The following is a 13692-nucleotide window of genomic DNA, read 5'->3' as shown; positions in this document are numbered from 1 at the left end:
GTTTAGGGAACTTTTTATAGCCATGAGTGCATCGCTGGTCGTATGAGTTAATTGTTGTTGTTTTTTCTGGCGAACATTATGATAAAAAAGGAAAAGAATACTAAAAAGTAAGAAAGTAACCAGAGCGCCGGCGCAGGCGACCGCTAGGGGCGGCGCCACTATCGCCCTCCAGACACACACTGTCACACACTGTCTCACACACACACTGTCACACACTGTCTCACACACACACACTGTCACACACAAACTGTCACACACAGTCGCAAACACACACGCACACTGTCACACACACACTGTCACACACACACTGTCACACACACACACACACACACACACACCCTGTCACACACACACCCACCCTGTCACACATGCCCTGTCACACACACACTGTCTCTCACACACACTGTCACACACAGTCTCACCCACATACTTTTACAGTACAGGTACTACAGTATATGTTATTGAAGTGTTGGTTACGCCCACTACGCTTCAATACACACACGTGCAGCCTGTGTGTGTGTGTGTGTGTGTGTGTGTGTGTGTGTGTGTGTGTGTGTGTGTGTGTGTGTGTGTGTGTGTGTGTGTGTGTGTGTGTGTGTGTGTGTGTGTGTGTGTGTGTGTGTGTGGCTACGCAGCCTCTTCAATAGAAACAGGAGATAAAAGAACAGATGTTATAGTGGAGAGTGTCACCCGTCCAGGTGTAGGGTGGGCGTGTCCCTCCACCACCTGGTAGGGTGGTGGGGATGGGCGTGTCGCTCTCCACCACCTGGTAGGGTGATGGGGATGGGCGTGTGTCTCCACCACCTGGTAGGGTGGTGGGGATGGGCGTGTCTCTTTCCAACACCTGGTAGGGTGGGCTCTAGTAGAATGAAGGAACAGTCTCAGGGTGATGACACCACCTTCTGTGTTTCTTCCTACATGTAGATATGCTAAGCTCCGCCCTCGCCTGAAAAGGAGCTTTTACTGTTATCATTGATGTTTATACCTGTTGTACACTTACTACCTGTAGTACAGGGTTGTTTATTTATTATTGAAACGTTTTTAAAATATCAAATAAATATTAAGGGATATGAATATTTGAATGATCCTGTATCCTGGAAACCTCCCCTCCAACCACATGAACTTATGCACATGAGAACAACCACCAATGACCTTTAACCCTGTCTCCCCCAGCAGTCATACACACAGTTACATGACTTAGATGACTTAAAAAACATTTTTACACCTTTTTTAACTTTTTGTTTTTATATCTTAACACTACGGTACCGTGGCCCCACCCCTGAGGCTGCTCTGAGTTGTAACGCTGTGGCCCCACCCCTCAGGCTGCTCTGAGATGCTGATGGCGAAGGCCGTCACGGACCTGTCCAACAAGACACCAGGAAAGGAGGCAGTCGCCATGGAGTCCTTCGCTAAGGCTCTGAGGATGGTGAGACCTGTCTGTCTGTCTGTCTGCGTGTCTCTGGGTATGTGTGTATACTGTATATATATTTATTGTGTGTGTGTGTGTGTGTAGCTTCCCACCATCATCGCAGACAACGCTGGGTACGACAGTGCAGACCTGGTGGCTCAACTGAGAGCTGCACACCAGGAGGGCAAGAGCAGCTACGGCCTGGGTAAAACACACTGAAGTACACAGTCTATTAGTACACAGTGTATTAGTGTGTACTACAGTGAAGTACACAGTGTATTACTGTATACTACACTAAAGTACAGTGTATTAGTGTACTACACTGAAGTAAACTGTGTACTACACTGAAGTATACAGTATATTACCGTGTACTACACTGACGTACACTCCTTTGGGCATGGTGCAGACATGGGATGTGGCTCAGTGGGCGACATGCGGTCCCTGGGGGTGACGGAGTCTTTCCAGGTGAAGCGTCAGGTTTTGCTCAGCGCCTCAGAGGCTGCAGAGATGATCATCAGGGTGGACAACATCATCAAAGCTGCTCCCAGGTCAGTACTGCTGTCTGTACTCTTAGTACCCTACTGTCTGTACTGTCAGTACTGTACTGTTAGTACTATATTGTCTACTGTACTTATGGTGCTGTAAAGACTACTGTTAGTACTGTACTTACTGTACTGTGCTGTCAATACTGTATGTACTGGCTATATTGTACTGTCTGTACTTTACTGTCCTGTCAATACTGTACTGGTTGCAATACGGTACTGTCTGTACCATACTGTCTGTAGTGATAGTACTGTGCTGTCTGTACTGTCAATACTGTACTGTCGTTACTGTAATTACTGTGCTGTCTGTACTGTTAGTACTGTGCTGTACATACTGTGCTTCCTACTTTTCTGAAGTAGTTCTATTTTCCGTCCTTTAGGAAGCGGGTTCCAGATCATCATCCCTGTTGAGGGGAGCCTGGAGCAGATCAGAGAACTGATCAGTGATCAATACAGTAACTGATCAGTGATCAATACAGTCCTGTTATATTTACATGTGCCCACCTTGCAGGTTAGCTAGGCTAGCTAGATAGCTGAATGCTAGCTACATACACTGCTTTGTTTACACAGCCAATGATAATGCTAATATGGCTAGCCTGCATTAGTGTCCTGCCTGGCGGCCTCTAGTGGTCGCTCTGAGAATAACGCTGTTTGTTTAGTGGAATAAAAAACGTCTGAATCCGCTTCCTGTGAGTCCACCACCCCTCTGTGCTGTTTCTATTGGTGGAGGAGTCCACCACCCCTCTGTGCTGTTTCTATTGGTGGAGGAGTCCACCACCCCTCTGTGCTGTCAGTTTAATCCACACTGAAGTGGCTGAGAGCATTTTGAAAATAATAAAACCCAAGATTCAAGAGGTTTACTCATCACATACATGTACATACTTTGATACATGTACATACTTTGATACATGTACATACTTTCACACATATACATACTTCACACATATACATACTTTCATACATACTGTATATGCAGTGAAATGTCAATGCAACGCACCCGGTGATTACTGTTCTAGACTGAAAACAATAGCTACCTAATTTCTACTTGACTAAATGACTGAAACTAACTGATTCCTAAAACATGCAGTAAGTAAATAGAATAATATGGAATTAAATGACATCACTCAAAGTTATACAGGGTGGGGGTAGAAAATAGAGTAATAGAGTAATGTTCATGGGATAGACTTATGTATATACAGATATGTGCATTAAAGTGGCATGTGAATAAAGTGAGGTGTGTATGGAGATATACAATACAGTATACAATAGGACTACATAGCAATACAGTACAGTATGTCACTGTAATGGTTTACTACCCAGTACAGTATGCAGTAACTCAGAGCAGTGATACAGTACGCTGCATACAGTACAGTATGCAGTAACCCAGAACAGTGATACAGTACAGTATGCAGTAACCCAGAACAGTGATCCAGTATGCAGTACAGTATGCTACATACAGTACAGTAAGGTGGTATAAGTGTCTCAGTACTTTTTGTGAGCACCCCTGGTGAGGTCAGCGTTGACAGTTCTTATGTCTTGATGTAGAAACTCAGTCTCTGTTCTCGCTGTGTGACTGCGGAGGCGCTTGCCTGACCGCAGCAGCTGAAACAGTCCGTTGTTGGGGTGATGAGGATCCTTCATGATCCTACAGCTCTGCTACTACAGCTCCTGGTGTATAACTTCTGCAAGGGGGGCGAGGGTAGTTCCAGTGGTACGTTCAGCTGAAGGTACCACCCTCTGCAGGGCCCTCCTGTCCTGTGCAGTACAGTTCCCAAAGCAGGCAGTGATGTTGCCTGTCAGGATGCTCTCCATCGCTCCACAGTAGAAGGACTTGAGGATCCTCACAGAGACCCTGAGTTTCCTCAGCTGCCTGAGGTGGTAAAGACGCTGCCTCGCCTTTCTCACCAGTGTCTGTAAAGTCCATGTTAAGTCCTCTGTGATGTGGACTCCCAGGTACTTGAAGCAGTACTTGGGAATGCTTTGAATAATGCTTTGCAGCATGTAGATAAGTTCTCAAGTCACATGGCCAATTGCTGGAACTTTGATTTTTAAAAATCGTTTAAAAACTTTTACTTTGAAAATGAAAAGCCTCTAACAGGAAACCTTCTATTTAAAGCTCCGAAATGTGCACTTCCCTAACACACTCTTAAAACAGAGGTCGTTTCTCAATACCAGGTACGCAAAGTCCAGACTTGTGCACTTGGTAGTTCAGACTTGGCAAGTTCGACTCGGGAGTACAGACTCCTTTCCGCCATTGCCATTACCACCGCTTGGTGCGAAATGCATTCTGGGATATTTGGCTGTCCCAAGTCCACACAAGTCACCACAGATGCATCCTCCATAAAATGGGCGGAGCAAGTCCACATCCTGGCATTTGGACACCCTCCTTGTGGAGAGTGTCAATGACTGTCTTTTGGACATCTGTCAAGTCAGCAGTCTTCCCCATGATTGTGTAGCCTTCTGACCTATGCTGCTTCTCAACGCCAATTACGCCAAAGCCCAGACTTGGTAGTTGAGACTTTGTAGTTGGGCTTGTACATGATGAAAGTAAAATACTTTACACATAGGCTTGTACATGTTGAATGTAAACCACTTTACACACAGGCTTGTACATGATGAAAGTGACCCACTTTACACACAGGCTCGTACATGTTGAAGGTAAACCACTTTACACAGACTTGTACATGATGGAAGTAAAACACTCTACACATAGACTTGTACATGAAGGTAAACCACTTTACAGACTTTTACATGATGAAGGTAAACCACTTTACACTTAGACTTGTACATGATGAAAGTAAAACACTGTACACATAGACTTGTACATGATGAAGGTTAACCACTTTACACATAGACTTGTACATGATGAATGTAAACCACTTTACAGCCTTGTACATGATGAAGGGGTTGGATGTAGTATGGCGCTTAAAATGGCGCCTGATAGAAATGATAGGGCGTTTTGCCTAAAATGGCGCCTCTGGTTGGAAATGTCCCTTTGTGACCAGTGGCTTTGTGACACATATAGCCTTTTGTGACGACTTGCTCAGATTAGACTATATAAGGGTTGCAGTCTTTGACGTCATTTTGGCTCGTCTCTTCGTCTTTGGCGTTGCTCATTGACCCCCCTGCAGTAGCGCTAATAAAGGATCCGTTTTGCATCGCACCCGTCTCCATCTTATTGAGGAAGTTCCACACATCAACCAACCTGGGAGGGATCCGTTTTCCAGATCCCAACAAAGGTAAAACCCTTTACACATAGACTTGTACATGATGAAGGTAAACCACTTTACAGACTTGTACATGATGAAGGTAAACACTTTACAAATAGACTTGTACATGATGAAGGTAAACCACTTTACAGACTTGTAGTACATGATGAAGGTAAACCACTTTACAGACTTGTAGTACATGATGAAGGTAAACCACTTTACAGACTTGTAGTACATGATGAAGGTAAACCACTTTACAGACTTGTAGTACATGATGAAGGTAAAACACTTTACACATAGACTTGTACATGATGAAGGTAAATCACTTTACACATAGACTTGTACATGATTAAAGTAAAACACTTTTCACAGACTTGTACATGATGAAGGTAAAACACTTTTCACCGGACTTGTTCATGTTGAAAGTAAAATACTTTACAGACTTTTACATGATTTAAAGTAAAACACTTTTCACAGACTTGTACATGATGAAAGGTAAAACGTGTTAGACAGACTTGTACATGATGAAGGTAAATCACTTTACACATACCATATTACACTATATTATACAATATATTATACTATATCACACTATATTATACTGTACTAAATTATACTATATTACACTATTATATTAGTCTATATTATACTATATTACACTATATTTTACTATATTACACAATTACACTATATTTCACTATATTACACAATTACACTATATTTCACTATATTTCACTATTATAGTATATGATACTATATTACACTATATTTTTCTTTATTATATAATACTATATGACACTATTATACTATATTACACTATATAACACTATTACACTATATTATACTATACATGGAGGATATTACACTATATATTACTATACAGTGGGATATATTATTATGTTACACGGCTCTCTTGTCAACGTTTTTAACCAACTGTCCCAAAACAAAACAATGTACTTTCTCAAACTCAAACTGTTTGACTGTGACATTGAATGTCAGAGACTAAAATGTTTATTTGTCAGTATTTATGTTTAATGTTTATTTGTCATTGTAAGTGTTTAATGTTTATTTGTCGTTCTAAAATAACTTTGTTGTTTTCAGTGAGAAATTCTCCAATGTTTTTATTTATGGTGCAGGTTTTGAAAAAATAACTGTTACTAAATGAAAACTGATGAACTTGTTACAGGAGAGAAAAGATGTCAATCTACAGGAGTAGAAGGATGATGGCGGAGAACAGATCTGACCCAAGAGCAGCTCTAGTGAGGGCCAGGGTGGGGTCTGGGTGTATGGCAGGTTCTGGTTCTGACCAGGAGCATCTCTAGTCTTCTAACTTCTCGAGATCTTTTTAGCTGTGTTTTTAAGTAACACTTTTAATCATGTTTCTGTTTTGTGTTTGTTGTTTTCTTTTCTTGTTGTTTTCTATTTCTATCTATTTTTGTATTTTTAATTTACTTTTCGTTTCTTTGTTGGCTTAGATGTTTAATTGTCTTTTATGAAGGCAAGAAAGTATGTAAATAAATGTTTTCCCGCTCTCTCTTGCTTTCTCTTCCTCTCTCTCTCTCTCTCTCTCTCTCGCTCTCTCTCTTGCTCCCCCCCGCTCTCTCTCACCCCCTCTTTCTCAATTCAATTTAAATCAATTAAATTGACCTTTATTTGATGACAATTATTACAACAGTATTTCCAAAGCTAGAAGGCAGGTAGCACTCAACAACATTAGATACAATAACAACACATCAATGTGTTTGTATCGTTGACAGTGTAGTAGAAAGTGCATCTCTGTCTCTACCTCACCTGTCCTACACTGACCACACCTGTCCTACACTGGCCATACCTGTCCTACACTGACCACACCTGTCTTACACTGACCTCACCTGCCCTCCACTGACCACACCTGCCCTCCACTGACCACACCTTCTTTGTGTTGAGTCTTGTGATGTCTTGTTTGTGGACTGTGCTCACTGAGCCTGTACTTGCTCAGGATCTGTCTCTGCTTCATGTCTCTGACACTACAGACATATTGTGATGATGGATTTTCTCTTTTTAGCTCAGATATCAATGACGTTTGTTGAGTTTTTTGCGTTGATGGTTCCTTTTTGGTTCCTTTTTGCTTGACTGTGTGTGATGGTCAAGCAGTGCTGCTCTGAGATGGAACCGTGTTGGTTGTGATGCTCAGCCTTAGGAGCAGCTGACTGAGGGGAGTATTTTTGGGCTCTCACTTTCTCCCTCTCTCTCTCTCTCCCCCCTCTCTCTCTCCACCTCTCTCTCTTTCTCTCTCCCTCTTCCCCCTCTAGCTCACCGTCTCTCCCCCTCTCTCTCTCCCTCTCCCCCCTCACACTCTTCCCCATCTGTCTCTCTCTACTCCCCCTCTCTCTCTCCTCTCTCTCTCTTACCCCTCTCTCTCCCCCCCTCTTTTCCCCATCTCTCTCTCTACCCCCCCCCTCTCTCTTTCCCCTCTCTCTCTCCCCCCTCTCTCTCGCTCTCCCCCCCCCCCCCCCTCTCTCTCTCTCTCCTAACTTGGTCATTTTCCATCTCTCCATCTAAACAGAGTTTTTCTTTAAACAACTGACACGACCAGTACAGACAGACTGCTTCTGTACCAGGTCTGTACCGGGTCTGTACCGACTGTACCGACTGTACTGACTCTGTACTGACACTGTACTGACTCTGTACTGGTCTGTACTGGTCTGTACTGACTCTACTGGTCTGTACTGACTCTACTGGTCTGTACTGACTCTGTTCTGGTCTGTTCTGACTCTGTTCTGACTCTGTTCTGACTCTCTACTGGTCGGTACTGGTCGGTACTGACTCTGTACTGGTCTGTACTGACTCTGTACTGACTCTGTACTAACTCTGTTCTGACTCTGTTCTGGTCTGTACTGATTCTGTTCTGACTCTGTACTGACTCTGTACTGACTCTGTACTGACTCTGTACTGGTCGGTACTGGTCGGTACTGACTCTGTACTGGTCTGTACTGGTCGGTACTGGTCATGGCTAACTGCCAGCGCTACATACAAGGACTTTGCATCAGCCTCAACATTCTGCTGCTGGTAAGACTTTGTATCATTGTTTTTCTATGATATTGATAATGTTCTATCCATCTCTCTATCTCTATATCTATTATCTATCTCTATGATAATATATCTATGATAATATATCTATGTATGATATATCTATGTATGATGATATAATATCTATATTTATGTATGATAATATATCTATATATGATCATATAATATCTATATATGTATGATAATATATGTGATATTATATCTATGATAATATAATCTATATATGTATGATAATATATCTATGTATGATATTATATCTATATGTATGAAAATATATCTATGTATGATAATATCTATGTATGATAATATATCTCTATATATATGATAATGTAACATGGATGATCAATATGTATGATATTCATATATCTATGTATGCTAATATAATACCTATCAATGCATGATAATATATCTATGTATGATAATATATGTATTTATAATATCTGTGTATGGATAATATATCTGTGTATGATATAATATCTGTGTATGATATAATATATGATTATATGTATGATTAAATCTATGTATGATAATATAATATCTATGATAATATCTATGTATGATAATATAATAGCTATCTATGTATGATAATATATCCATGTATGATAATATATCTGTCTATGTATGGAATAATATCTATGTATGATATAATATATATATATGATAATATATATATATATTATATATATATGTATGATATTTATGTATGATAATATATCTATGTATGGTAGTATATCTATATGATATCTATGGATGATATAATATCTATGTATGATAATACAGTGGGGCAAAAAAGTATTTAGTCAGCCACCAATTGTGCAAGTTCTCCCACCTAAAAAGATGAGAGAGGCCTGTAATTTTCATCATAGGTTCACATAGGTACGACTATGAGACAGAATGGTGGGGAAAGAATCCAGGAAATCACATTGTAGGATTTTTAATGAATGAATTGGTAAATTCCTCGGTAAAATAAGTATTTGGTCACCTACAAACAAGCAAGATTTCTGGCTTTCACAGACCTGTAACTTTTTCTTTAAGAGGCTCCTCTGTCCTCCACTCGTTACCTGTATTAATGGCACCTGTTTGAACTTGTTATCAGTATAAAAGACACCTGTCCACAACCTCAAACAGTCACACTCCACTATGGCCAAGACCAAGAGCAGTCAAAGGACACAAGAAACAAAATTGTAGACCTGCGCCAGGCTGGGAAGACTGAATCTGCAATAGGTAAGCAGCTTGTGAAGACACTGATAATCTCCCTCGATCTGGGGCTCCACGCAAGATCTCACTTCGTGGGGTCAAAATGGTCACAAGAACGGTGAGCAAACATCCCAGAACCACACGGGGGGACCTAGTGAATGACGTGCAGAGAGGAGAAAGTCTTTATTCGTCACGCAACACACCACACTACAACACATGCTTGCACGCACACACACGCTTTGATGGTGCTGGTGAAATGGCTCCTCTGCTTTTGACCCATCCTGGCTTGTCCTTCCTCCGGGGGCACAGCCAGGAGCAGTGGGCAGCGTACGTGGACGCACCCGGGGACCAGGCGATAAGTGTCCATCGCTGGTCAGACCATGATGGGTGCATGTTTTTGGTGGGGGTCCTTACTGACGTGAGGTGGAGGAGATGTGTTGCACTGATGTGAGCACGGGGAGAACATGGAAACCACACAGAAAGGCTCCTATTTGGGAGATAACCCGCCGGAGCACTGTGCCAACAGCGCCCCAGACGGGTCCCCCTGCTTAAGCCAGTACATGTCCAGGCCTATCTGCAGTTTGCTAGAGAGCATTTGGATGATCCAGAAGAGGATTGGGAGAATGTCAGATGAAACCAAAATATAACTTTTTGGTAAAAACTCAACTTGTCGTATTTGGAGGAGAAAGCTGAGTTGCATCCAAAGAACACCATACCTACTGTGAGCATGGGGTTTTTTTCTGCAAAGGGACCAGGACGACTGATCCGTGTAAAGGAAAGAATGAATGGGGCCATGTATCGTGAGATTTTGAAAACCTCCTTCCATCAGCGAGGGCATTGGAGATTAAACGTGCCTGGGTCTTTCAGCATGACAATGATCCCAAACACACCGCCCGAGGCAACGGAGTGGCTTCGTAATAAGCATTTCAAGGTCCTGGAGTGGCCTAGCCAGTCTCCAGATCTTAACCCCATAGAAAATCTTTGGCGGGAGTTGAAAGTCTGTGTTGCCCAGCGACAGCCCCAAAACATCACTGCTCTAGAGGAGATCTGCATGGAGGAATGGGCCAAAATACCAGCAACAGTGTGTGAAAACCTTGTGAAGACTTACAGAAAACGTTTGACCTCTGTCATTGCAAACAAAGGGTGTTATATACCCTTTGTTTGCAATGACAGAGGTCAAACGTTTTCTGTTTGTATTGAGATGAACCTTTGTTATTGACCAAATACTTATTTTCCACCATAATTTTCAAATAAATTCTTTAAAAATCAGACAATGTGATTTTCTGGATTTTTTTTCTCATTTTGTCTCTCATAGTTGAGGTATAACTATGATGAAAATAACAGGCCTCATCTTTTAAGTGGGTGAACTTGCACAATTGGTGGCTGACTAAATCCCTTTTTTTCCCCACTGTATAAGTATGATATTATATCTGTATGTATGATAATATCAATGTATGATCATATATATATAATATCTATGTATGATAATATAATATCTATGTATGTTTATATGATATCTATGTATGATATATCTATGTATGATAATATAATATATACTGTATGTATGATATCTATGTATGATAATATAATATCTATGTTTGATAATATCTATGTATGATAATATATCTATGTAAGATAATGTCTATGTATGATAATAATATCTATGTATGATCATATATATGTATGATATATGTATGATAATATAATAATATCTATGTATGATAATTTAATATATATGTATGATAATATAATATATATTATGTATGATAATATCCATCTATGTATGATAATATATGTATGATAATATATCTATGTATGATAATATATCTATGTTATGTATGATAATATATCTATGTATGATAATATAATATATATTATGTATGATGATATCCATCTATGTATGATAATATATGTATGCTAATATATCTGTTTGATAATATCTATGTATAATAAAATATCTGTATGATATTAAAATATCTATGTATGATCATATAATATCTATGATAATATATCTAATATAATATATATGTATTATATGTATGATAATATATCAATGTATGATATAATACAGTGGGGCAAAAAAGTATTTAGTCAGCCACCAATTGTGCAAGTTCTCCCACTTAAAAAGATGAGAGAGGCCTGTTATTTTCATCATAGGTACACTTCGACTATGAGAGACAAAATGAGAAAAAAAATCCAGAAAATCATTCAGATTTTTAAAGAATTTATTTGCAAATTATGGTGTAAAATAAGTATTTGGTCAATAACAAAAGTTCATCTCAATACTTGAGATGTTTGCAATGACAGAGGTCAAACGTTTTCTGCAAGTCTTCACAAGGTTTTCACACACTGTTGCTGGTATTTTGGCCCATTCCTCCATGCAGATCTCCTCTAGAGCAGTGATGTTTTTGGGCTTGAAATGCTTACAAAGCCACTCCTTCGTTGCCCGGGCGGTGTGTTTGGGATCATTGTCATGTTGAAGGACCCAGCCACATTTCATCTTCAATGCCCTTGCTGATGGAAGGAGGTTTTCACTCAAAATCTCACGATACATGGCCCCATTCATTCTTTCCTTTACACGGATCAGTCGTCCTGGTCCCTTTGCAGAAAAACAGCCCCAAAGCATGATGTTTCCACCCCCATGCTTCACAGTAGGTATGGTGTTCTTTGGATGCAACTCAGTTTTCTTTCTCCTCCAAACAGGACAAGTTGAGTTTTTACCAAAAAGTTCTATTTTGGTTTCATCTGACCATATGACATTCTCCCAATCCTCTTCTGGATCATCCAAATGCTCTCTAGCAAACTTCAGACGGGCCTGGACATGTACTGGCTTAAGCAGGGGGACACGTCTGGCACTGCAGGATTTGAGTCCCTGGCGGCGTAGTGTGTTACTGATGGTAGCCTTTGTTACTTTGGTCCCAGCTCTCTGCAGGTCATTCACTAGGTCCCCCCGTGTGGTTCTGGGATGTTTGCTCACCGTTCTTGTGATCATTTTGACCCCACGGGGTGAGATCTTGCGTGGAGCCCCAGATCGAGGGAGATTATCAGTGGTCTTGTATGTCTTCCATTTTCTAATAATTGCTCCCACAGTTGATTTCTTCACAACAAGCTGCTTACCTATTGCAGATTCAGTCTTCCCAGCCTGGTGCACGTCTACAATTTTGTTTCTGGTGTCCTTTGACAGCTCTTTGGTCTTGGCCATAGTGGATTTTAGAGTGTGACTGTTTGAGGTTGTGGACAGGTGTCTTTTATACTGATAAGGAGTTCAAACAGGTGCCATTAATACAGGTAACTAGTGGAGGACAGAGGAGCCTCTTAAAGAAAAAGTTACAGGTCTGTATGATAATATAATATATATGATGTATGACAATATCCATCTATGTATGATCATATAATATCTATCTTTGTATGATAATATAATATCTATGTTTGTATGATAATATAATATCTATGTATGATAATATCTATCTATATATGATAAAATAATATGATCAATGTATGATAATATAATATCTATGTATGATAATATCCATCTATATATGATAATATATGCATGATAATATATCTATGTTTGATAATATATCTATCTATGTATGCTAATAAAATATCTATGTATTATAATAATATAATATCTATCTATGATAATATATCTATGTATGATAATATAATATATGTATGATAATATCCATCTATGTATGATAATATAATATATATGTATGATAATATCAATCTATGTATGACAATATGTATGATAATATCAATCTATGATATAATATCTATGTATGATAATATAATTATCTATGTATGATAATATAATTATCTATGTATGATAATATAATTATCTATGTATGATAATATAATATATCTATGTATGATAATATAATATCTATGTATGATAATATAATATCTATGTATGATGATATAATATCTATGTATGATAATATGTATGTATGATAATATAATATCTACGTTTGTATGATATCTATCTACGTATTATAATATAATATATATGTATGATCATATAATATCTATGTATGATAATATATCTGTCTATGTATGATATTATAATATCTATGTATGATATTAAAATATCTATGTATGATATAATATCTATCTATGTATGATATTATAATATCTATGTATGATATTAAAATATCTATGTATGATATTAAAATATCTATTATGATAATATCTATCTATGTATGATAATATGATATATATGTATGATATCATATCTATGATAATTTATCTATCTTTATATATATGA

General features: G+C 39.0%; 1 protein-coding gene across 1 annotated transcript in view; it reads left to right on the top strand.

Annotated features, from left to right (window-relative positions):
* cct2 (chaperonin containing TCP1, subunit 2 (beta)) overlaps positions 1–2634 on the top strand; it is a 21273-nt gene extending 18639 nt beyond the window's left edge. The window contains exons 13-16 of the mRNA XM_080022549.1: positions 1323–1426; positions 1514–1613; positions 1815–1956; positions 2331–2634. Of these exons, the coding sequence (XP_079878675.1) occupies positions 1323–1426; positions 1514–1613; positions 1815–1956; positions 2331–2361 (377 nt within the window). The 3' untranslated portion in view covers positions 2362–2634. The remainder of the gene's footprint in view (positions 1–1322; positions 1427–1513; positions 1614–1814; positions 1957–2330) is intronic.
* Positions 2635–13692: the final 11058 nt, after the last annotated feature.

Source organism: Zeus faber (genome assembly GCF_960531495.2).
Source record: "Zeus faber genome assembly, chromosome: 21".
Lineage (NCBI taxonomy): Eukaryota > Metazoa > Chordata > Actinopteri > Zeiformes > Zeidae > Zeus > Zeus faber.
The sequence above is the reverse complement of the archived record's forward strand: the minus strand, read 5'-3'. Positions and strand labels throughout refer to the sequence as shown.